Consider the following 27,568-nt stretch of genomic DNA (forward strand, 5'->3'; position numbering starts at 1 on the left):
TCTTGAGTAGTCAGCACCAAAAATGACCTATAGTTATTGTTTAATGGGTAGCAAGAGAAAGAGGCTTAATGGGCATAGTTAAGGTGTTGAAATTTGTTTTTGAAAAGGATGCTTTAAACCCCAACCCACCACTTAATAAAATAAGTTGTTACTATAGCAACCATTGCGTCATTCTTGATCTTCAGAGAATGCACTTTACATAATGGCATTCATTGTAGATTTTTGTGTTGTTTGGAGAAATTGGGAAATAAATGGATACACTTTTCAGCAATTTGCCATGTTATGCTCAAATATAAGTATATTTTTTAAAGGGGAAAAAGCAACCATGTAATTCCATTTTCTTTTTTTACCTTTTTATAAAAACTTGTTCATAAATGACTAGGTTCCACTTAAATTGACACACTACTTTAATATATTTAAACCAGTGAATTGTATGCTATGTGAGTTATCTGTCAGACTGTTGAAAAATAAACACTAATATGTTAACTCCTCAGTGATGTTTATACTTACTTATTATTTCTCACATGTTTAAGCATGTCTTCTCAACCTTGCCTACTAACCAAAGGGCACTTGCTTATGATACAGGAATTGGTAGCTGGAAATTAGCATTGCTTGAAAAGATACATGTCAATAAGAAACAAATGGGCATGCTTCTGGGCAATCTGCAAACAACAGAATGAGATTGCTTTTCAGGCATGTAAATGCTCTGCATTCCACCAATGATCTAGACTTCTCTAGGCTTTAGTCAAGTGAATACAAAAACCCTATCAGTGAAATAACAGAGGAAAGGATCCTATTGAACACCACGCTCTTTCTAAAAGCCAATTAAGGGTATGGCTATGTACATAGTCAAAAAATTCTTAAATTTACTTTTCCTTTGTATTGTTTTAATATTAGTAATCACCAATCTATGAACATATTCTACAAGTTCATTTGAAAGTTAGTTGTCATGAGACAGTAATATAATTCTGAGTGCTAAGTGAGTCTACAAAAGTATCTTCAGTCTGTTTCATACCTGAACTATCTATGCAGACTAATAACTATGAAATAGTCCTACCTGGAAATGCAGGGACAATTCCCGCTTAGAATCTTGGAATGCTAGACTAAAAGAAACCTGAACTTTTATCAGTGATCCCCAGACATACCGATCAGTGGAATCATCTGAGTCTCTGAGAAAATTCCTGTACCCTGACTCCGCTACATTTTGAGTCCCTTCCATTAGAACATGGAAATTTGCTAGCCACATTTGGAGTAGCGATCTGAACTAGCTCTTTCATGTTACATATCAATAAACGCAGTCTCAAAAAGTTGAAATGACTTGCTTGAATTTTGGATGGGGTGAAGAGTCCTTTTCCAATTCCAAAACCATATATCGGTGGCTCCAAGGGTTAGTACAATGGAAGGGAAAGCGAGGAACAGGTAGTTCTCTAATTTGTGCTAAGGAGGACAATATAAACTGGTGCTCAATTGGGTACATACGATTAGCTCAGTTGGAATTTTGTGAGGTTTGGGTTTGTGTAGGGAGAAATGACAGGAAATAAGTTGGAATGGATGAAAAGGCAAAGCATTCATCGGAATAGTAAGAAGTGGGGACTAGATAATGAGTTTGGAGCTTATCTTATCCCTGGTAGTGGAATTGATGGGAAGTGGGAAGAAGAATGACAAATAGGCCCTGCTGCTGTAGTAGTCAAAGATTGCTCTTAAACTCTCTCTGCTATAGTCCAGCTCCTGTTTTTGATGGTGATGAGTAGGCTTGGAATGGTGGATAGGGTTGTGCAGATAGGCTTTGTGTACTCTCTTACCACCTTTTTCTACTCCATTTTATTGTGTTCCTGGGTCACCACTTAGAGACCTTGTGTCAATTTGTCTAGGGTAAAGTGAGAATTGGTGATAAAGATCACCATTCCAAAGACTATTGTTATCTGAAGTAGTTGCTAGTGATAAGGAAATGCCTTGAGGTGATAAGGAGGGACTTTTGGTGTCAGCCATTTATAGATAGAAGATAGATTTTTAGGTTGAGTTTATAAATATGTGCCTGTATTTACATAACTTAAAAAATTTAACCTCCACATAAACCAAAAATATTGTGGATATATCATGAGTTACAGACATCTTTTTAATAAGAAATAGCTAATTTTGCTTCCCAAACAGGTATTTCATTGTTTAGACAGGTTTGCTTGATAAGTACATGTCTAATGGAGAATTGTAGTGAGCCATGTGTATTCTCATTTGTCTTTGTATGGTTCTTTTTCTCAGAATCTTATATGTATAATTATTATGCTTCACATTTATTTTGACCATGCTTATTTTTTTAAATCATTTTATTGGGGGCTCATACAACTCTTACCACAATCCATACATACATCAATGGTGTCAAGCACATTTGTACATTTGTTGCCCTCATCATTCTCAAAACATTTGCTCTCCACTTAAGCCCCCGGCATCAGCTCCTCATCGCCCCCTCACTGCTCCCTCTCCCTCATGAACCCTTGATAATTTATAAATTATTATTATTTTGTCATGTCTTTTATACTTTAAAGTATTCATGTAAAAGCCCTGAAGATTAAAGTGTACAGCTATCAGCAGTAAAAGTACAACTTCCATTCCATATTTAACCTATTTTTTGAATGTCTAGTAAATTTGAACAATTCAGTCCCTAAATTTACTTACGGCACAGTGGTTAAAGTGCTTGGCTGCCAAACAAAACGTTGACCGTTCCAACCTATCAGCCACTCTTTAAGAACAATCTGGCAGTCTTTATCCATAAAGATTTTTGTCATTGGAAACCCTTTAGGGCCAATTCTACTTAATCCTCTGAGTTGAAATCATGATTGTTTTATTTTGTTTTTATATGCCAAGACAGATTAAACATTCATTACCCAAATCCTTGCTGTTCATACATCATGAACCTAAGAGAAATAAAAATGTATTCTAAATAGTTAATAGTGTAGCAAAGCTATGGGATTACAGGTGATCTTTATTATACTTTTCTACCTTTTTAAAAGTCATTGTTAGTAGCAATGATAAAATAAAAGCTGTGAACAGATTATAAAAACAAATTACTGATAATGAAGCAGAAAAGGAAGCGTAGGATAAGTTAATTTTATAGACTGAGTTTACAAAAGTCAGTGTTACAGAGGTTATTGTGAACAATATTTTGGATAACACTTTCTTAGATTGGGTTCTTTAAAGAAGCAAAACCAGTCCAGTGTGCATGTAAACATAGTGCATAGATAGAAATATATCATGAAGACCTAGTCTACACCCACCTAGACGCTGCCAGGTTGATTCTGACTCCTGTGCTGGGGGCCCTGAGTCAGTTTCCGAGATGGGAAATCTTTACAGGAGCAGATGGACGCATCTTCCCCACAGAGCAGCTCGTGGTTTGAAACACCAGTGGTTTGTTTAGCTAACATGGTCCCCACAGCAGTTCCAGGACTTTATATAGTTTTTAGAGAGAGGGAGATTTATTTCAAGGAAATGGCTTATCTATATGTGCAGGCTGGCAAATCTCAAATCTGTTGGTCAGGTGTCAGGCTAATGGCGCAATGGCTTACGAACCCAGAAGTCACAGATCAGATGGCAGCCTCCTGACTCATCCCAAGGATTAGATGTCAGGATGATGAGTCAGATGCCGAGTGATTGCCAGGACATCCATAGAGGATACAGGCTACACCCTCAAGAAGGAAAATTGAATTTTAATTGACTGGATTTTTAATTGATTGCTCACATTAGTTCACAAAGTGAACTAGGGAGGATAATTACATTATACTGTGGAAGAGCAATCAAGCCAAAATCTGCCAAACTACTGAGAATCATATTTTAGTCAAGTTGGCCCTTAATATTAACCATCACAGTTCACCCCTTGCCCATTTATCACCTGTACGTATCCCTTTAAACTACACGTAATCTCTATGTAAAGATTATATGTACATAATCTATATTGTGAAGTCATACACCAAACCTGATAACAATTAACTAATGTGAACACAACTGGCGACGTACTAGCATAGGGTCATTTTCCTCATATTTCATAAGTAATGACATAAGGAAGAGATAAAACCAAAATATTTCCTATACAAACATACGTGTTATGTGTTGCCTAGTTCTGTGAAATCACATTGTGCGAGCAGCACCATGTTAAAATCTTATAGGAATCTTCTTCTGGTTGTCCTCATTGCTGTTGCTGTTGTTGCTGGAGCTGTTACAGAAGGCAGAAGAATGGGTGCCAATAGCAGCAGCACCTGTGCGGCAGTGGCGGAAGTGGAGCAAGAGGACAAGAATGAGGAGGAAACAGAGTGCACCAGCCTTGCCCACTGTTTGGTTCTCCTGAGCAGCAGGATGAACCCCCTCCACCAACTGCCTGCCATCAAACAAGCCTGAGTTTGCATCCACAGCCATATTCTGTCTTGGTAGCCTGTAGCCCACTTCCTCAGGAGTGTGGGGTTGAGGTCTCTAAAACCTTTAGGAGAACGGGTTTCCCTTAATGGGAAAAAAACTAAAAAGCTTCAGTGCTATATACTTTGTGTGCATATAGATGCATCTTAAGGAGCTTCAAAAGGTTCGTAGAAAAATTCTGTTGTTTTTAATTTTATTTTTTCCTGAACTATTTGAAGCTTTCTATGATATATGTACACACAAATAAAATAAGGGAGAAACATTTATAATAGTCCTTGGTTTTACATATGTATATATCAGGTGTTTTACGTGTTAATTTAAATATTTATAACAACCCTGTAGTTGGTCACATGATCGTGACTCCTATTTAGAACTACATTTCCCACCACCCCTTCTTATCCCCTTTGCCTTTACAAGCATGACATGGTTCTTTGTGTGAAGTGTCTGAGCCTTTAATAGACCTGTTGGAGTTGGGATGCTGTACTATCAAATCACAGGACATGATAGTACTAAGGGATGTCCTGTATTCCAGACATACTGTTCTTCACATTTATTAGGAAATCCAATTTCCCCTCAGTAATAGAGATCAGTCCCAGCAGCCAGTATAGCTCCCTACATTTCCTGTTGATTCAGAAAGCATGAGGAGCCCGAAGTCCAGTGGACTCAGTGTTGCCTTTCCAGGTGGGAGCAGTCTTCTCTTTAAACCATAGGGTCACAGGGACAGGAAGCAAAGATTTGGTGAGTGGGTTACCAGAGGCAATAATGAATAATGCCACTCCATTTCTATCCCTTGGTTTTTGGATCCATGAATAGTAGGTATGGGGATATAGATATCTCTCACCATACATTGGATGGGGGGGTGTTTCAAAAATTTGTAGGAGAAGTCCATTACTTTTGCATTTTCAAAAAATTTTGAACTCCTTTATACATCCGCTTGGAGCATACTGCCCTAAACCCTGCAAGGTATTGTCACCTAGCTGGCCCTGTAAGTTGGCTTTAGAAGGCCATTCCATTTTAGCAACCAGCTGCTTCAAGAGAATGGGGGATATGGTCCAAAAATGCAAACCCACTGTTATCAAATTGCTTCTAACTCATGACAGCCTTCAATAGGGGTCCTGACGCAGTCAAGCTGTACAGAAGCAGATCACCTCAACTTTTCCCCAGGCAGCAGCTTAGTGTATTTGAACCATCAGCTGCAGTCCAACAATTAGCCAATCGCACCATGAGAAGGATGGTACGACCAGTGAATTCCATGATCATGGGCCATTCTACATTTCATTTGCCATGAAATTAGTCCTTTGGTCCGAAGTGATGCTATGTGGGATATCAGTGTGAGGTAACACATTCTATGAGTCCCTGGATAATAGTTCTGGCAGTTACATTGCATGAAGAAAAGGCACATTTTTATTCCAAGTGTCTAGTCAGAACAAAATGCCCTTTCAATGACCATAATCAACCTACTTCCAGGACGTTGGCTGATTGCTTCAAAGAATGGTGCCATATTGGGGATTTGGTTTTGGTCTCTGCTGATGGCAGGTTGGATACTCAGCAGTGGCTGTAGCCACTGCAGCCTTAGTAAGTAGAAGTCTGTTGCTGACCCCAGGCACAACCCTCAACTTTCACTCTGACTACTGAAAGGAGTCAGCGGGAAGGAGGATGAGTGGTGAATCACCAGGTACTCTGAAACTGCCTACTAAGGCGATTTCTCTTGTCCGACAGGGAAGTGTCAGGGCCTGCAGTGTTCCTGCTCTCCACTTCTGAGTGGTGCCTGTGTATTACCAGACCATCTGTAAATTAGACACATACTTTCTCTTCCTCATTCACCTAGGCGTAAGGAATTCTCCACAAAGCCATATATGCTGATTGGGAGAAGGAAAGTAATGTGATCAGAGTGGAGAACTTGGCATTTAGGCTGCTTTCTTGTGATTTCAGATCCTGCGCAAGCCTGATGCCATACCACTTACGTTTAATGACGGAGTGCTGGTGTATGTCCGACTTAAGTCAGACAGTACTTAGTTCATCACGGTAGGCAGCTTGGGCCAAATGGCCTCTTGTGGTTCCTGGTTAAGTAGTCGGTCTCTGTTTAGGCCCAATTATGAGTCAGAATCTTTCTTAGAAGGAAGTATCTATTCGCAGAGAATGTCTGGACTTTGTTCTAAAATCCTAAGAGTCTGTGCTGTGATTCACAAAAAGGTGCCTGGCAAAATCACCTGATAAATTAGTCTGAGTAACACATACATATGAATGATAGGTAACCCTCAAAATCCAAAGAGACCCACCAGACCTTATACCTCCTTTTTATTTGGGGGAGGGGTCAGGTAAAGTAATTTGGCCTTCATTTTAGTTAGGAATATCTCCATATGCCTTACACCACTGGACTCATAGACATTTCACAGAGATGGAAGGCACCTTGGATTTTTTCAGGTCCATTTTGCACCCTTGAGTATGCCGATGTTTTACCAATAAGCCTAGAGTCATTGGTACTTATGCCATACTAGGTATGGTCAGCAAATGTTACCAGTGCAATAGCACAGTGTCACATCTCACGTAAAGAAAAATAATCATGATTCCAGCAGGCTAAATTACACTGTCCTGGTGGAAAGTTAATAGACCCCTGAAGTGGAATGTATTACTGGCCTTGCCAGCTGAAGGCAAACTGCTTACAGTTTGAAACTGGAATTGAAAAACTGGAATTGACATTGGCCAGATCGATAGCTATATACCAAGTACCAGGAGATGTATTACTTTGCTCGAGCAATGAAACCACATTTGCAACAGCATCTTCAATTAGCTAAATTTACAATAATCCACTGTCATTTTCCAAGATCCATCTGTTTTTTGTACAGGCCAAACAGGCAAGTTAAATGCGGATGTAGTATAAATCACACCACCCCTGTATCCGTCAAATCCTTGAGTCCCACCAGGAATGTAGAATTGCCTTTGGACTATATTTTTTCCTAGACAGTCCTGATGGCTTACACTTGTCTTTTACTATCATAATGACCCTAATTCCCCATGTTAATACAGGAGTTTTCCCCGTTACTGAGTATGTCTATTTTAGTTATGGAACTGGGGAAATGACTTCAGGGTAGATTTGGGAACCCACTGTAAGATGAACCTGAGATAAGACCACTAGCCCACCGGGGCACCTTACACACTACCAAGGTTCCTTACAATAATATATATACAATGTAAAACATATGTAACAATGTAACGTGCATAAGTATAAGCTAGAGAGATTTGTTTTAAGGGAATAGCTCACAGTTTTAAGGCTGCAAAGTTATCATAGGGTGAGCTAGAATAGCTAAGAATATATTCACTCAGTATTATTCTCTAGCAAGTGCCTAAAACAAGCAAATTGTGTGGGAGGGGACAACTGTTAAAGATAATTTTACACTAAAACAAAAGGGCATAAAACCGAAAAAGTAATGTCATTGTAATGCTTTTCCTAAAACAAAATCTTAATTTTTTTAATGAAAGCAACAGAATTTTAAATTGACATTTTCCTTTTGCCCCCCTCCCTTTTCCATGACCCTTCAACACAACTGCTTTAAAATATTGATTACCTTCTTGACCCCAAGAAACCTTTAACAAATTCTCTTTGTTTTATTCTTAAGTGAGATTTTACTGTTTTCTTTTTATGTTCACGGTAATCAGCACTCATTCAGATTTAGAGTCAAAGTGCTACTCTTTTGTGTGGAACTTTGAACTGGTTCATTCTTTGAGGCTTGAACCCCCTGCTGAGGAACTGCCTTTCAATTCCTTATGTGTTGACTCAGAATCTGCATTTTAACAAGATCCCCTAGTGATCTTAAAGATTCAGAGCTCACCATCCCCAGCTTCCTGGTTACAGATATCACTTGCTTTCTGTGGAAGTTCACCACTTGGTTTGTGAACGAGCTACATTAGTATCTGTTTTCACTCACCAAAAGAAACCTGAAGACTTTCGCTTTTACAAAAAGCAGAACTAGCTCTCAGTATTTGTTTCTCAGGGAGTTGTTAGAGAGGCAGCCAGTACCCTGAGCATCATTGAGAGTTGTGTGGCCCAGCCCCTTGCCCAGGCACTGCTACATTCAGCATCTCAGCCTCACGCCACCAGAGCATTGAACGGTGTCTGTAAACACTGTATACAGTATTACAGGTAGCTTTTATGCGTTATTTGGTACTATTTGGTAGGTTACTTTTTGGGTCTGAGGAGACTCAAACTTTTTTCCCTTACAAGTTAGTGTTACTTGCTACCTTGCTTCATACTATTTCAACTTACAAATGGCTTCCTAGGAACACACTGCTTCCAGTTAACTGTAGTACATAGGGGCTGTATCTACATTCATCAGAATGCATAAGAGTAACCCGGGTATCTTAATAAAATGTAGATTCCAATTCAATTTATCTGGGGTGGACATGTAAATTCCCAGCAGAAGTCAAACCAGAGTGAACGGGTTCAAGACTGCTTTTATGTTGTCCTTATCGGCCAGTGGCAAAATAAGTATAGTGAAATTTGTCCACAGAAAGATTTGTTAAATCTGTCCTAGGACCATTTGAACTACCATTCCCACAGAACATAAAATTACACAAATGTGCTTTACACAATTGATGTATGTATGGATTGTGATAAGAGTTCTATGAGCCCCTAATAAAATGATTTTTTTAAAAGTTACTTTTAAGGAATTAAATTTAAAAACAGGATGGAAACTAAATTTCCTCAGATAAACATTTGAATAACAAATATTAATAGGCAAGGAAATAAAATTTAAGTATGTATCAAAGAAATATCTCGAAAGCCCCAATCCATTTGCAAAGTCCCTCCTTGAACCCTTCCACACCAGTGACGTAAGGTGTGAGTCATCTTGCGCTCAGAGTTGATTACTGCAGAAGGTTAGGTTAAAATGTAACAGATTGTCCTTTGTTATCCTTTTTGACTAATTTGTTCTACTTTCTGTTATTCTGCTTTCTTTGGGGTTGAAGTTTTTCTGTGTTTTATTTTGTTGCCATTTGTGTGCTTTTGTTTATATGAAATCCAGGATTGGTAATCCAACAATACAATAAATAGATTACTAGTTCCTTAGGGTTATGGCAGGGAGGTTGGGGGTGGGTGGGTAATGGAGACTGATAATAAGGGTACAAGAATGAAGAAAATATTGTAAGATTGATTGTGGTGTTGATTGCACAACTCTTTTGAATAGATTAAAGCCACTGAATTGTATGGCACATGAATTACATGGCAATAAAAATTTAAAAGAATTAAAAAATTTTAAAACTAAATAATCTGTAACACTAAAAGATTTAAGAGAACTGATAAACAATTCGGTGAGTAGCACATAGTAGGTATACAATATATGATAACTATTTTATTTTGATATAATAGATTTAAGATATATTTCAGTTGCTTTTTGCATTTAGAAAGATACGTAAAAATAAAAATATTAGTGTGGATCATTTGATATTTATGAGGGGGGAAATAAAACAAGTGTAGTGTTCTTAGCCTTGACTCCAGTATTATCTGTGGACTATAGGAATCTATATTTTGAAAATTCTTCATTGATAGAGTGGACTCAAAGGTGGATCTGAGCTAAATAAGATACAATAAATAGGTTTGCATAGGAAAGAATCCAGAGAAAGGAAACTGCTGTAAGAGCTAAAAGGCTCCTGATAAAAACCTGACTTAGAACTGATAATGGCATAAAGATGAGTGAAGTGGTCATGAAAACGGGAAGAGGTGAATCAAAGATGTTTTAAGGTAGGTCAGAGCAGTTTTGATAAAGGGAAAGAGTCAAAGGAGACACTAATATCATTTGTGTGTTCTACTAAATGGAATGTTAATGATGCAAACAGCATCCAGATTGGAAGTGTGTATGTTTGGTTGAGTGTGGGTTGTAAGCAAGGAAGTCCGTGTCGGCAGATAGCATTGGCTTGCCATAGGTATGGTAGTTACGGTTTAGTTTGCAATGTACTTATGCTTTGAAAGTCTAGCTTTGGGAGCCTTCTCGAGGTTTACTCTCAGAGCAGATGAATGACCCAGGGAAGTGCCCGATCCTTGAAGATTCCAGTAGTTAGGGGTTGGAAGGAGACAGTGGAACTTGTTTTACAGTGCCCAGTGGGTAGTCACAGGGGTGGCACAGAAGTAGCACTGTACCAGCTATAATTTATGCTCTATCTATAGAAGAGAAACCGTGTTTACAGTGACATTTTAAAGTTCTCAGGAAAGGTAGAATTATGTTTACTGTAACATGGCGTAAAAAGACTGTGGTTTGCTTTCAAAAGCTTCCAGTCACCATCTCCTCGGCTACCAACTTTTTGTTTTCTTTACCTGAACGTGTCTCATAGCTGCAGCACCTAAAGAATGGTTCCTAAAATTTGTGGTGCTTCACTGTCCAGTGATGGAGTTTTTAAAATGCTAGATTTTAGGTCCCCAAAGCAATTCAGTGGGACTTAGGAAACTATATATTTAGTAATGTGTGGTTCTAATATAGGTGATTGTTGAACCACTTCTTGAAAAAAAACACTGAACAAAGGTTTTGCTGTTGCAGAGAAAAACTGGGGCACTTTGATGCTGAATAATATGCTTATACATGAAAGCTCATTATTTTTCCAAATTCATTCCTTACTTATGTGTACTGTAATACTTTATATCTATAATAAAATAAAATGTACTGAAGTGAAACATCAACTGAGATAACTTAATAAGTATAATGATATTTTCCCTGGTAACAAGTATTCTTGCTATGCTACTGTGTAAAATTATTTTTTTAATAATGTACCATATTGATATAAGCAGTCTCCCAGTTTCCTACTCACATTTTAAACACATACATTGACTCTTATTCTTCATTTCCATGTTATTACTAAAGGGAATATTATATCTACATTGTTATCTAAATTCTGGCAAATGATGTCACTTAGTTCCTGTTATAACCACACACTTTGCAGTACTATTGAAAACTGAAAATTTCAATGCTTGGAGAAACCTTTTTTGATCACAGGTCCTTCTAAAATAGTTTTCCATATATACTCAAAATTTCAAGGTCATACAGCTCTATTTGTAATTGTGGTACATGCGTTTACAAGAGCAATATCATACAGTGTCCATGTTTTCTACAGTGTCCATGTTTTTAACATTTCACTTTTTGCCTTAATTTTACTGGTTTTAATACTAAATAATACTTACGGAACTCCATTTTTACTACCAAATTCCAGTTCATGGTCCCACCTTCAAGTAGCATATAAAATAGTGGTACGTATGTTGCTATCCTGTCTTATCTTCATGGGACCATTTTGGGTTATCTCTTGGATCTCCCTGCCCCTACCTCACCCTCCTTAGTTCAAGTAACATTCAGTTTCTGTAAGGATTAAAGCTATACATTCCACTTTGTCCTGTAGGGTTGCTGGGAGCTGGAATCTACTTCATGACAACAGGTATAAAATATATACTGCTAATTTTCAAACAAGACAGTAGGGACACATTTTTTAGTTGTGCTTTCTAAAAATACTAAAGTTGATTTGAGCAGTGGATTAGACAAGGTTCTCTAGAGAAACAAAACCAGGACACTTACGATTTTATAGATAGAGCATGAGGGAATAGAACAGCTAATTAATCCACACAACAGTACAGAGGACTCACTTCAACTCAGTTCCATGGAACAGTTAACATACCAGAAGTCCTTCAACTCATGAGGGCTGCTGGGTCCACGGGCAAGGAAGCAGACAGCCACAGGCAGCCCAACAGCATTCAGCCAGATGGGTCACCAGCATTCAGCCAGATGACAGGATCGACAGTCCCAAGCTCAAGCAATGTATATACCAGCGTGACAAAGCAAGTCTCAAAGGAACCTCAAGCTCTAGTGACGCAATCTACAGGTTGGGTGCCCCACAGGTAGTGTAGCTCACAAGTTAAGGCAGAGAACTAGTTAAGGCAATAGCACGCTGGTCCTATCACCAGAGAGCGAGAGGCGGGGTTGGCTGAGCCTTCCAGTCAAGCTGCGACCTTCTTAATCCCACATGTTCCTATTGGCCAGCTTGGCACAATCAACCTACCGGTCACAAGCAGAATGAGGTATATGAAGTATATAGCTACTTTAGTCCTCTCTTTTGTTGTTGTTGTTCATGTTGTACTTTACTTTAGCAACAACGTATACGCAAAGAATACACAAGTTAGAACTTTATTCATAATGTTGTACTAAAACCAAACCAAACTCACTGCCAACAAGTCACTGCAAACTCATGGCAACAGGGTAAAACTGCCCTTGTGAGTTTCTGAGACTAGAACTCTTTAAGGGAGTAGACAGCCTGGTCTTTCTCCTGAGTAGCTGCTGGTAGTTTTGAACTGCCTACCTTATGTATCACAACTCAACTCATAATCAGTGTGCTACTAGAGCTCCATAATGTTGTATAGACTCCTAATGCTTTCTTGAAATTCTTCATATAAGAAAATCTAGGTCTATTTAATATTGTGGATTTTTTAAAAAACTGCCTTTTAGTTATGTGTTTTGTCATTGTTCACACAGAAAACCGTTTTCTCTCATGATAATTTTTAGAAATATTTACAAATCTATATATTTATGTCAAGATAAATTCATTCATTCTTGTAAGAAGCGTAAAAGAAATCAGTAAATCCCAATTATTTTTGAGTCCTTCACAAATGCCAATGTGTTAAAATAAATTGCCAGGGTGATGATTACTTCATAGTTATAGTTGTTTGGATTTGACTGCTAGCACACTTCTTGTACTATCTTGACTAGACCTTTGATGCAGACCCCAAGATGCTCAAGTTCCATATTTGACTTTGATAATGAAAGCTATTTCCCTTTTCAGTAACAGTCTTTTAAATATTCACCTAATAACTAAGTGGTAAAAAAGTCTTTACGATCAAACTTGTATGCATGTCCATTTGAGTCAGTGTGAGGGCTTTAAATATGTACTGTAAGTTGTGGTTAATCTTTTCGCTTTGACTTTTGGAACCCAATTGATAGATTATTTTGAAAATGTTTTCGGTAAAGGTTAAATACCATTATTTTAAATATTGTACAAAATAAAATAATGGGCTATTAAAGAAAATGTAATTTTGCTGTTCTGTTTTTGATAACTTCATCTTTTTAAAACATAGCCAACAGAATTAAGGGTATTCTAAAAAGTGGAATTTTCTCTTAACAACTTAAGGCTTACTCTGTTTTGTTCAATGACACACCACCAGATAATTAGCAGGACACATGTCAAGTCACATCCACTGCTGTTGGCTCATAAACAACCCTTTGGAGGGTTTTTGAAACTAAGTCTATGGAGCCCAAAGCCTCATCTTTCTCCTATGGGAGAAGTCAATCTCCCACTTAGCCACCGGGGCTCTTTTGTATGGCTAGTAGTAGGGTTTTTATGTTTATGTTGAGTAAATACATGAATTAAAAGTTTGGGGTCCAGGGCATAGAAACTGTATTTTGTATCTCACTTATAACTCCTCCCACATGTTCTTACCTGCCTCTCCCCTTCTTTTGGTGCCAGATCCTTCTCATTTACTTTAACATTCTCTATCGTGTTTTCCACAGTAGATTTTTTTAAAAAATCATTTTACTGGGGGCCCTTCAGCTCTTACAACAATCCATACATCAGTTATATCAAGCATATTGCTATATATTTTAGCAAATCTGATTTAAAACTGAAAAATAACAACAACAAAAACACCTCACTGCCATAGAGTTGATGCCAAAGAATGAAAAGTGTATACAATTGCCTTAGTTACTCTGAATTATGCCTTAGTTACTCTGAATTATACACCTACTGTTAACTTAGCCTCGTGGTTAGGTACTCAAAAATGGTAAATAACCATATCACCTACCCTCCCTATTTATATTGTGAATATCCCACAGAGCCCCTCCTGTGGTCACCTGCCACTCCTGTCTCCCCTTCCCCAGGTTACTCATGACAACGTAGCCCCACCACCACCCACAGGGGAAGGCTCACCAGCCTTTCAGAGCTACTAGGTCATCCTAGTGGCCCCTTCCCTGAGCACCCTCTGGCTCCTACTTGGCTTCCCTGCTCCCCCATATCTCCATGAGAATCTACAACTGAGATCTTCCAGGGCCTTGATGGCTAGGCCCAGCCTCTGCCCTTGACTTTAACCTGCAGCCTTCAAGCCATGATTATTTTCCATTCCCTTCTCTGAATGTGAAAATTGGACATTGAATAAGGGAAATGGAAGAATGGATCCATGTGAATTGTGATAGGAGAGAAGAATATTGAAAGTACAGTGGACTGCTATGAGGACAAACTGATCTGTGTTGGAGGAAGTAAGGCCAGAGTGCTCCTTAGAGGCAAGGATGGCAAGACTTTGTGTTACATATTGTCAGGAGAGACCAGTTCCTGTAGAGGGGTGGCAAAAAAAAAAGAAAGCCCTCAATGAGATGGATTGACACAGTAGCTGCATTAATGGATTCAGGGATAGGAGCCATTGTGAGGATGGTGCAGGACTGCACTGTGCAGTGTTTTGTTCTGCTGTGCATAAGGTTGCTATGGGTTGGAACCGACTCATTTGCACCTAACAAGAAAGACATGTTAGAATTTGGAAGCATTCTTATCTGCCTAGCTATGGTGGACTGCTTACCTGGTTCTGACAAGAGGCCGCCTTCTCACTGCTCTGCTGGTAGCACTGAAGATGACACCCCCCTTTGTTCCTGAGGGCAGACTATAAGTGTAGGCTGGCAACAGTCCTCGATAACAGAGTGGAGAAACCCTTAGATTGTGTTCCCCTGCCCGTTTTTTAGGTGAACAATTGTGAGAAGCATTTTAGTATACGTCATGCCCACATCAGCAACCTCAATTATCAGCAATCAATAGAAGAACGTACCCTTGTACTTCCCTTTTTTGCTCATTTCTTGCCTCAGTTTCATTCCCTAGCTCCTATTTTGGGGGTTTTCTCCCAAATAAACTTCTTGTACCCAGAATCTTGTCCTAGATTATACCTTCTATAGACTGTAAAATAAATCTTATAGAGAAGAAATTTGTATAAAGGTAGTTGGCACATCCAACTGTCCCCCACATATTTACCATAAAACTTTTGTTTAACTCACTCCTGTTACCATATCAAAGACCATGATTTTGAAAGTGCTAATACAATGTGTTTTTATAAGAAAATAGGTAAACCTCTTTCGGTATCCCATTGTTATTAAACTGTAAAGCCAGAGCACAAGCTCAGTTTATTAATTCCCTGTATTTGATTATTCCAAAACCCCAGCCACTGTTGTTGAGACAATTTATAATCATCTTCTAGGACAGTGGTTCTCAACCTTCTTAGTGCTGCGAACCTTTAATAAAGTTCCTCACGTTGTGACCCCAACCATAAAATTATTTTCGTTACTACTTCATATCTGTAATTTTGTTACTGTTATGAATTGGGCGACCCCTGTGAAAGGGTCGATCAACCCCGAAAGGGGTCATGACCCACAGGTTGATAATTGCAGCTCTAGGACAAAGTAAAATTGCCCTATCAGTGTTCTAAAACAAAATCTCTGTGGGAGCAGGCTACCACATCTTTCTCCCCAGAAGTAGCTGGCTGCTTTGAGTCTCTGATGCTCTCGAACTGCAGTCCTTTTGGTTAGAAGCCAAATGCTTTAACCAGTGGGTCACCAGGAGTTGCTATTGATTACTTAATCATAATAATTAAGACTACATGAAGGTAGTTATAAAATATGAACCAATAAGAATTCAGAATTTATTTTAATGTCATAATATATATTCTCGTAAAGAATTTTAGATTATGCTGAAACTTGTAAGAGCTTGAACATGTTTTAAAGTAAAGGTTGCTTATTTTACTTTTTTCTTTGTTTGTAGTGGGAGATTTTGATAAGATCTGGAGAGAACACTGTGAAGATGAGGAAACGCTTTGTGAATATGCTGTTGCAATGAAAAATCTGGCAGATAACCATTGGGCAAAAACTTGTGAAGGTGAAGGTCGTATTGAATGGTGTTGTAGGTGAGTTGTGTGTTGTTATGAACTGCTATTTTTTTTAATGTACTCCTTAAACTCTTAAATCTAGTTGATGTTTGTGTATTGTATAATTTGGTTTTGCAACAAAACCAGAAATATTCATAAAAGAATAGTATCTTTTAATCAACTTTTCTCAATTGTCTCACTTTCCTTAGGCCTATCACATTCATCTTTTTAAAAAATCAAACTATTTTCCTTTGACTTAACTTTAAATTTTCTGTTTGAGCTATAAAAAATATTTTACTTTAAATGCATTCAAATTACTTAAATGAAATAGAAAGAAAATATTAAATGTGTAATAGTTAATTGATGAATGAATAAGTTATAGAAATTTCTTTTGATAATTATCCACAAGTTGATTTAAGTAAAAAGCAATTATTGTTTTGTAATATAAAATTTGGGAATATCTGAAAAATATTTAATTCTGATGTTTTGGTGTGTGTTTTGGGTATTGTACCCTTGGATTTGGCTTTCTACTGACTTTAGACATTGTTTATTTTCTCAAAGACTGTAATGTTGAAAGCATCAGGAAACAAAATTACTGCAATTTTCTCAAGATGATAAAATTACAAAAGTGAATGTGTATTTTGACTTACTTAGAGAATAATTATCAGAAAATGAAGCTTTATCTTTCGGTGTGGAAAATACGTTTACAATAATCCCTGGTTCCTCTTTTAATTTTTTTATTTTTCAAAATTACTATTTTAACCTCATTTTAAAATAATGCATTTTTCATTATTTCAAGAAATAATGCAAAGTATGTGTTTATAGTTATTTCCTTCTTTATTTGTTCAATAACTTGTTCAATAATTATCTACAAAGTATCAGGCACCCTTCTAGCCTGGAGTACCACAGTGAACAGACTCAACTCTTACTCAGAGGAAGTAAAAGGGCCATGCCAGCAGGAGTGAGGGGCAAGCACTCATGCATACGTTGAGTACATAATAAGTAAGAGATGTGTCAAAATACACAAAATAATCGAAAAACAAGAACTAAACTCACTGCCATCGAGCCAATGCCAACTCATAGAGATCTTAAAGGTTCTTACTACCCATGTGTTTCTGAGACTGTAATTCTCTATGGGAGTAGAAAGTCCCATCTTTCTCTCAAAAATAAATATAGCAATGAAAAATAAAGCCACTTAAAACAGTGTTCAGAGAAGGGTATACAAGGAAGTGACATGATGCTAACTGCAAGGTCAAAACCACCAGCTGCCACATGGGAGAAAGACGAGGCCTCTTTTCCTGTAAGGATTTGGATTTATATTCTCAGAGACGCCCGGAGCAGTTCTAGTCTGTCCTAAAGGGTTGGTTCCTATTAGAATGGACATGATGGCGGTGAGAGTTTACTTGTATTTGTTTTTGGAAGAGCATATTTTGTACTTTCTTGAAAAAAAGAATCTGCCCCACTTCACCTCTATCACAGAAGAACTTAGTTCTGAATAACAGTAATATAGTTGTTTTCAAACCACAATTCAAGGAGAAATTTTCAAAATTATACGACTGCTACTGCTTCTAGGATAAAATAAGTGAATGAAGTTAAAGATGGCTTTGCAGTTCTTTTGTTTTTAGAATATATCCCATCAAAAGTCAAATTCATATTCAAAAGGTACACAAAACAGTTATTTTGTGTTTAATTGTTACTAGTTTGCAGTTCAAATGTTTTCCCTTTGTTTTCTGTTTTTTAGACTGCTTCTCATCCTTTAATTTGAGGAATATAAAACATTTGCATGATATAAAAGTTAACTTTTGAAAAGGTATACTCAAAGTTTCCTTCCATTTTCTTCATTTACCCCTTACCTTAAAGTTAATAAATTTTATTTATTTCATTATTTTTTGTTTATCTTACTAGTGCTTCTTTTTGCAGAAATCAGCAAATTCACATGTAAATGTATCACTGTGTGTATATATATCTATTCTTCCTGTGTTTATAGATGATAGCATTTTACATGCTCTGTATATCTACTTAAAAATATGTCCTAGTGGCCCACTCCATTTGGTATATAATTTCCTCACTTTCAGAAGTAATTTATAAAATTCTGTCATAAATGACTTTATAATGAATAATCTGTATATGTTCCTTTTGTATTATTGTAAGTTTATCTTTGTGTAGACTTCTAGAAGTGGAATTGCAGGGTAAAACACTAAATGTATGATTTTGTTAGATATTACCAAATTGTCCTCCATAGGGTTTACGTTATTTTGCAATTCCACCAGCAAAAAAAATAAGAATGCCTGTTTACAGTTTACAGTTTACCAACAGAGCATGTTACCCAACTGCTGCATTTTTGTCAATCTGATATATAGAAATTTGCATCTTTGTATAGGTTTAGATTACAATTTTTTTAATGAGGTTGAGCACTTTTTTTAATTCATTGTCTCTTTTCTGAAGTTATGTGCTTAGGTTTTTGACAAATTTTTCACACTGACCTCTTTTTCTGTAATATTTTCTTAAGGTCTCTCTGTATAATTTATTCATGTATACCCTTTATCTTTGATTTTGCTTGTGACATTTTTTCATCATGAAGAAGCAAAGTGAATCTGATTCTTCTCTGATTCACTCTGTTCTAATACCAAGTCAGCAAGTGGAGTATGTGATTCTGTGGACTTTACCACCAGAGCTAGGTCAGATTCACAAATTGAAGGGCTGTCTTTCAGATGACAAAATCTGCCTAAGACTTCAGAAGCTAGCTGCAAGCTTGGGGGCCACATGACATAGTTATTTCTGCTCGTTGGCTCTCACTTCTCCATAGGGTTCACTAGAACAATTCAAAGAAGTTATGATTACAGTTTTATTATGCCAGAAAGGATACAAATGAAAAGATGCTTAGGACAAGATATGGGGAGCAGGTTCCTCAATCTGGTCCCCAGGCCATTGTTTCCGTTGCTTAAAGTAAGGACATGTCTTCTTGAGCACCGCCATGCAGTGAAATTACCTGTGTGGCTCGTCTACTCCCTGTTCTGCTCAAAGCCTACCAAAAACTGGGAAGGAGCATTCAAATAAGGTGTAGAAGACTCCAAACAGTGGGTAGTCAGTTTTGCCATTCCTCTGGGTCTAAGAAAGCCATTTCAGAAACAAGAGAATCAAGAATGCAGAGACCCCAACAGAGTTTATCTGAGATCCCTCGGGAAAGTGCAAGAGGCAGCAGAGGTGACAGCACCAAGACCACGGCGTGGAGGACTTGCGGACCCGCTGAAAGAGTAAAGGTTGAGTGCCTTTAGGCAAGAAGCTGGTTTGCAGAGTGGAGTGCCCTTTCGGCATTTATTAGCCTTAAAGGAACTTTGTCATCCTGGCCCAAGTCGAGTAGAAGCCAAGATGCCATGTGACTGAGAAGCTGAGGCCCAGAGAGAAATGTGGCTACCAATGTGGCTGACAAGAGATGTTGCTGTGGACAAAGGACTGTATTGTTATTTTATTATTTTTAAATCATTTATTAGGTGTTTTTACAGATATAACAATCCATACATCAGTTCTATCAAGAAAAATTACACATTTGTTGCCATTGTCATTTTCAAAACATTATCTTTCTACTTGAGCCCTTATTATCAGCTCCTCTTTTTCCCCACTCTCTCCCCCACCCTCGTGAACCCTTGATAAATTAAATTTTATATATATATTTTTCATATCTTACACCATCCGCTGTATCCCTTCACCCACATTTCTCTTATTCGTCCCCCTAGACTAGGGGGGAGGGGCAGGTGTTATACATCTCCCATTGCTATCCCCTTCCACCCCCATGCCCTCATGGTATCAGTATTTCCACTACTGTTTCTGAAGGGTTTATCTGTCCAGGCTTCTGTGTGTTGATAGCTCTTACTTGTATTGATGTACATTCCATGGTCTAGCAGGATTTGTGAGATAAAACTTGGGTCATGATAGTGGGGGAAAGGAATCATTAAAGAACCAGAGGAATATTGTGTTTTGTCGGTGTTTTACTGCACTCTGGCTAACTCATCCCTTCCATGTGACCCTTCTGTGAGTGGATGCCTGGTTGTCTACAGATGGGCTTTGGGTCACCCCTGTGACCCCTCTCCTTCACATGAATATAGTTATTTGTTTTTTATCTTCTGATATCTGATCCCATCGACACCTTGTGATCACACAAGCTGGTGTGCTTCTTCCATGTGGACTTTGTTGCTTCTCTGCTATCTGGACACTTGTTTAAGACCCCAAGTGCTATGTCTTTTAATAGCTGGGCATCATCTGCTTTCTTCACTACATTTGTTTATGCTCCTATTTTGTCTTCGGCGATCATGCCAGGAAGGTGAGCATCACAGAATGCCAGGTTACTAGAACAAAGTGTTTTTGTGTTGAGGGAAGGCTTAAATAGAGGCCCCAAAGGGACTGTATCTTTAATGTTTTCTAATTCTGACTTGTGCTGACCTGTTGACTTCCTTAGTAAGCCCCTATAATCATGAGAGTTATGTGTGGCCATTTCATGGATTATCAAGCCCATAAGAGAAGTAGAGTGCCGTGGGAAGGATAATTGATGTCCGAATAGGGTACAGGAAGTTGAAAGGTGGAGGTATGCCTGGCCCCTGCCTCATAGCAATTATCCTTAGGCTGATGTGGAGTTAGCATCTCTTTCTCTTTTTATAACCAGAAGAGGTCAGATATTGCCCCCATGCCATTTCCTCTAGCCACCTATTTCTTTTACCAACCAGAAAACGCAGAGATTCCATTTCCAGAATTTTTATCTTTTGGTTCTGATATGTTGGCATGATTGGTTCAGTCATTACCCACGTGGTTGAACTCACCTCTAGCCTTCTTCCAGCCTTCATACAAGAATCACCTCCTTAGCATACCCCATCGTTTTGAGTTGGAATCGACTTGTCAACAGTGAGTTTGTTGGGGGGTTTTGGGTATCAAGCAGGTTGGGAGCTCATAGATAATATGACATTTCAGTCACTCTGGGAATTCCAGGGTTTAAAGGTTACTTCAGGAATACAGAAAAGTGTTTGGGTAAACCCAGTTGCCAAGTTGATTCTCATTCATAATGAACCTATAAGACAGAGTAGAGCCCTATGGATTTTATTTGGAAACTCACAGGGTTTCCAAAGCTGGAAGGAAACCTGGTGATGCAGTGAATTACATGTTAGACTGCAAACGGCAAGGCTGCCAGTTTAAACCCACCAGCTGCTCCAATATAAATGTAAAACATTTTTGAGAAAAAAGTTTGAAAGAAGAGGTGATTGCCTCCAATTAAAATTTACAGACTTGGAAATTCTAAGGAGCAATTCGACTCTATCATATTTGGTTGCTGTGAGTTGGAATCAACTCAATGACCAAACCAAAAGAAACTTACCACCACTCAGTGAGTCTGACTCGTAGTGAACTTGCAGAACAGATAGAACTGCTCCTGTGAATGTCTGAGACGGTACCTCTTTAAGGGAGTAGAAAGCTCCATCTTTCTCTCTCGGAGAGGCTGGTGGTTTTGAACCTTCTGGTTAGCAGCCCAACTTATAACCATTATGCCACTGAGGCTGCCAACTTAATGACAGTGGTTTTTAGGTCTTTATCAAAGCAGGACTACCACCTCTTTTGCCCATGGTGCAGCTGGTGAGTTTGAACTGCTTTTTGGTTAGCAGCCCTGCATTTACCCAGTGATCACCAGCACTCCACAAAAAGGTTTCACGTAGTCACATACATCAATCTACACTCTTTACTGCTTCTAGATTTTGAATGTCAGAGGAAAGCTGCTCTGATTCTTACACTGTAGGTATTTCTTTTTAAAATTCACTCATATTCTAGTACTTACAAGATTTCATGTTTTACATTTACATATTTAACCTATTTGGAATTTGTTGTGAAATAGCAATCTAACCTTTACCTCCAAATAATTTCCTGTTGGCCCTCACATCCTTTATGAAAAATTACACCTTTTCTTCTGTGACTTTAATGTGACATTTTTGTATTATATCAAGTTTCCCTGCACATTTGGATCCATTTGGACATTCTTTAATGTTCTATTGGCCAATGGCAATTTATAGGTTGTAAGAGGCTTGAGGGAAGACTCCAAGTTCAAATATATTTTATAAACTCAAAAGTCACTGCCACTGAGCTGGTTCTGACTTACAGCAATGCTGTGGACAGGGTAGAACTTTCCCTATGAGTTTCTCAGACTAAGGAATAGAAAGCCTTATCTTTCTTCAGATTGCTAGTGATTTTGAACTGTTGTCCTTGCTATTAACAATCCAATATACGAAGGGGTACCCCCCCAAAATGGGGATTTTTTATTTCAAAGTATGTCAATTTTTATTTTTATTTTTTACAAAACAACCTATCACCTTCAAAGTACTCTCCATTACAGTTAATACATTTGTCAAATCTGAAATTCCATTTTTGGAACCATTTTTCAACCTCATCTGTTTGGATGGCTGACAGCACCTCCCTTGTTTTTTCTTTACTTCTTTCTTCTAAATCAACAAATTTCTATCCTTTCATGGCCCTCTTCATTCGAGGAAACAAAAAGAACATGAAGCGAGGCCAGGTGAGTAAGGTGTGTGGGGCAAGAGAGGCATGCTGTTTTTTGCCAAAAACTGGAGCACTGAGATGGCTGCATGAGCAGGTGCATTGTCGTGGTGGCAAAACCAGTCCCTGTCTGCCACAAATCAGGTGTTTTTGTTGCACACTGCCATACAATCTTTTCAGAACCTCTAAATCGAAAGTTTGACTAACAGTTTGACCTGGTGGAACAAACTCCAAATGCCCTACAAGTCAACATTTTTGTCCTTTCAGGAATTTGGTGGACATTGGTGGATGTCCAGAATGAGATTTGTCATCAATCGATATTTCGCCTCTTTTGAAATGAGAAAACCACTCGTACACTTGAGGTTTTCACATAGCGCTGTCCTTGTAAGCTGTGTTCAACATCACAACAGTTTCTGCAATATTTTTTCCAGACAGGAAACAAAAATTTCATGGCCGCACTCTGTTCTCTTAAATAGGCCATCACCAAAAAAAAAAAAAAGAGTTCATGAGAAACTGGTTTTACAAGAAAACTTACTGTGACCAGAGAGAACCTTCCCAGATAATGCCACTGGATGCACTAACTCAGAGCAACTTGCTCGATGCTTGCCTACTGGGAAAAATGCGTACTGCAAAAGCTCTGCCCAGTGGAGCTTTTTTCCATTTGGGTGGGGGGGGGGTACCTGTCATTTTATAGAGACCTTTATATTATTAAGTCTTAAGATAAAGACAGATTATTTGAAGGAGAGTATCAGCATAAAGCCATAATAGTGACCAAAGGATTCAGAACCAAGTGGCTGATTACATAGGCAAACCAAAAGGGTCTCTTCCCAGTACACACAGATATCCAATCTCTAGACAGCAGGCTTTGAGAAAGAGAAAGTAGCTTTATTGCGAAGTGTTGAAAAAGGAGCCAGAAAAACATGAATAAGCATCACATCTTAATGAAATGGGGTGTAGTAGAGTAGGGATTGGCTGAATTTATGTACATTTTGATTTAAAGGGCCTGGCAGTTTTTTTAACTCATTGCACAGGCATACAGGAAGTGTTGAGTTTTTCTACTTTGAGAAAACAGTTTTGCTTGGGCATTAGGTAAGTTGGTTCCATGGCTGAAAGATTCTGTACATATGTGGGGCCCCAAACTAGTACAGTTTGGCTTAGACTGGTTATTTCCTGAGTACAGCACCTAGTCTCTGAAAAACAACTCAGGGGAAATTAATGTACTGCAATTAATTAGCAAAGAATAGGGTAAAATAGCCTATTCTTGAGGTGTAATAATTCCTCAATCACAAGATGAGAGGAGCCAAATTTTCTGTCTACTTCCTGCTGAACAGGGGCAAAATTAAGGGGCATGTCTGAGGAATCACTGGGCAGCCTCCATGGCTTCTTCATTTTGGTCAGCAGAGGGGTTACAAAAGTAAGCAGGCACAGGTAGCTGGCAACAACTGAGAAATGAGCTTGGATATTAAATTTAGAGTGCTAGGCCTTCAAAATATAAGTAATAATAAAACCAGGAAAGGATGGTCATCTTTGGCCGCATCCATAGTGGTTGTCTTCAGGATGTTCATTTTCATGCAGAGTGCGCAGTCAGCAGCTGGTTGTGGTTGGATGGCCTCTGTGGCAAGTCATAGTGCTGGGGATAGTTTTCAATTTCAATGTGATGAATGTAAGGTGTGACTCTGGTGAGCCCGACAGATAATGGGTCACCAAGAGTAAACCTTACAGACCAGTGCACTTCAGATATAGTTGAGTTCATAGCACGTCTTCCCAGACCTCAATAAGTGCCTGTTTCCTAGAGCTATATGATTTATGTAAGGAAGTATTTATAAAGAAGTATAAATGGCTAGAAGAATACTGATTCACAGCAGACAGGGTTTGGGAGAGTTATTTAGAAGTGGAAAGGTAATGGATTGCCTGGGTGTCATTGGATACACCTACTCTGGGCTTCTTTTAGGAAAGGGCTCCCATTTAGCATTTGTTAGGGGGCTTAATTGACACCACCTTCTAGGGACTGAAGGAGCCCTGGTAGCATAGTTATTACAAGTTGGGATGCTAACTGCAAAGTCAGCAATTTGAAAACCACCAGCCTCCCTGAGGGAGAAAGAAAGGGCCCTCTACTCCTATAAAGAACTATGGTCTCAGAAATTTACAGGGCACTTCTATCCTGTCCTATAGGGTTGGTCTAAATCAGCATAAACTCAATAGCAGTGAATTTGGTTATTTGGTTTTCTAGGGACAAGCTTTACTCTTCAACAAGTTAACAGATAGTGATTTAATCCAAGGAAGGTGGTCTCTTGATAAGGATGGACAAAGTTGTCTTTGGGGTATATTTCATCTTACCCACAGATTGGGGCCTTCAGAGCATACATAATTTCCATCTAATACCTAAAATTACTGATATTTGTTGAGTGATAAAATGCAATAGGACAGTGGTTCTCAATCTGTGAGTTGTAACCTCTTTTGGGGGTTGAACGACCCTTTCACAGGGGTCACCCAAGACCATTGGAAAACCATTGGAAGATGGTCTTAGGAACCAAGACACCGCTCCTCTATCCATCTCCAGGTGGGTCCACCCTCATGCAGATATGCCCACATATGAGTACCCGGCATGAAGATTGTTAGCCATGCTATACCATGCTTCAAGACAAAGTTTCATTTATTTGTCATTAGAAATAAATATTTCACAATATGTAATTACATATTTTAAAAAATCACTTTACTGGGGCTCGTACAACTCTTATCACAATCCATACATCCGTCCGTTGTGTCAGGCACATTTGTACATTTGTTGCCATCATCACTCTCAAACCATTTGCTTTCGCCCTACGATGCTCACCTTCCTGATACGATCACTGAAGGCAAATGTGTACATAAGTAAAGGTGGTGAAGAAAGCTCATGGTGCCCAGCTATTAAAAGATAGAGCATCTGGGGTCTTTAAAGATAAACAAGCGGCCATCTAGCTCAGAAGCAACAAAGCTCACATGGAAGAAGCACACCAGCCTGTATGATCACGAGGTGTCGAAGGGATCAGGGATCAGGCATCAAAGAACAAAAAATCATATTGTGAAGGAGGGGGAGTGCAGATTGGGAACCCAAAGCCTATATGTAGGCTGATGAATTACATGCTGCTTTTGTGATTAATCACTATGCTTTAATTATATTCAATTTGTAACAATGAAAATACATTCTGCATATCAGATATTTACATTATGATTCATAACAGTAGCAAAATGACAGTTAGGAAATAGCAAGGAAAATAATGTTATGGTTGAGGGTCACCACAACATGAGGACCTGTATTAAAGGGTCATGGCATTAGGAAGGTTGAAAACCACTGCAATAGAGGCTCCTCCACTGTTACTATGAATTGAGGAAGGCAGATCAAATCTTGGGACGAGTTTCTGGACCAGGGCTTTGGTGGCCTCAGTTGCCTCTTGAGTCCTGAAAGGGAAAGCTTGTACCCATCCAGTAGAAGTGTCTACAAAACCAACAAGTACTTGAGCCCTTCAAGGGTCAAGGCATTACTGTGAAGTCTTCTTGTTAGTCTTCACTTAACATCTATCCCTCAGGTCTGTACTTCCACTCGTGGGGTCATGAGCCCAGTCTTTGGGTTTTGTTTTGCATAAGGAAGACACTACTGTATTATGCTACCACTTGTCTATCAGTTTGTTGTACTGTGGTGGCTTGTGTGTTGCTGTGATGCTGGAAGATATGTCACTGGTACTTCAAATACCAGCATGGTCACCCAGAGTGAACAGATTTCAGCAGAGGTTCCAGTCTAAGAACAGACAAAAAAGAAAGATTCAGCTCCCTTCTTCGAAGGAGGTAGGCACTGAAAACCTTGTGTATAGCTTCAAAATGTCAGATACTAAAGGCCTAATGAATAGAAAGCAGAACATTGTCTGAGATAGTGCTGGAGGATTGGCCCCTCAGGTCAGTGGGCACTTGACCGTGGTGTTGTGGGTTGAGTAAAGTTTGCGGGATTGGTGCCTTCTGGATCTTCATTTGCTGATGTGGCAGTACTCAAGGTAAGGAGAAACAGCTGAAAATTTTGCTAATGATATGAATTTGGAATGTGTAAATTATGAATCTAGGAAGATTGGAGGTCATCCAAAATGAACTGTTAATTCACAAAGATCATTAGTGACCTTACATGGACCGGTGGTATTGGCCATTTTGAATCAGAAAATCATATGGTTTACTATGTCAGGAATAACACAATTGAGAGTAATAACCTGGCATTCATTGTCAAAAAAGGACTACTCAACATCAATCATGAAATATAATACTGCCTCTGATAGGGTTATAGCCATCTGCCTTTAAGGAAATCCAATCAATACAACTACTCAAATGTATGCCTCAACCACAAAACCTAGTGATGAAGAAATTGAAGAATTCTACCAATGATTTCAGTTGGAAATCGATCAAATGTGCAGTCAAGATGCAATGGTAATTATTGGTGAATGGAATGTAAAATTGGAAATAGAAAAGAAACAATAGTTTAAAAATACAGACTTGAAAATAGAAATGAAACTGAAGGTAGCATGATAGAATTTTGCAAGACCAGCTACTTGTTCATAGCAAATACCTTGTTTTCAACAACACAAAAGGCGAGACTATACTCATGGACAGTGCACATTTCATACACACTTGAAATACACAGAAGTCAAATTCACTACATCTGTGGGAAGAGATGCTGGAGAAGTTCAGTATCAGCAGTTAAGACCAGGC

The 27,568-nt window shown here is 38.5% G+C and overlaps 1 protein-coding gene across 1 annotated transcript in view; it reads left to right on the forward strand.

The window, feature by feature from the left end:
* BMT2 (base methyltransferase of 25S rRNA 2 homolog) overlaps window positions 1–27,568 on the forward strand; it is a 58,298-nt gene that overhangs the window by 1,753 nt on the left and 28,977 nt on the right. Inside the window, exons 2-3 of the mRNA XM_045288940.1 lie at window positions 4,107–4,318; window positions 16,213–16,354. Coding sequence (XP_045144875.1) covers window positions 4,107–4,318; window positions 16,213–16,354 — 354 coding nt within the window. The remainder of the gene's footprint in view (window positions 1–4,106; window positions 4,319–16,212; window positions 16,355–27,568) is intronic.

Source organism: Echinops telfairi, unplaced genomic scaffold (assembly GCF_000313985.2).
Source record: "Echinops telfairi isolate 266 unplaced genomic scaffold, ASM31398v2 ScPeMD7_23;HRSCAF=83, whole genome shotgun sequence".
Taxonomy (NCBI): domain Eukaryota; kingdom Metazoa; phylum Chordata; class Mammalia; order Afrosoricida; family Tenrecidae; genus Echinops; species Echinops telfairi.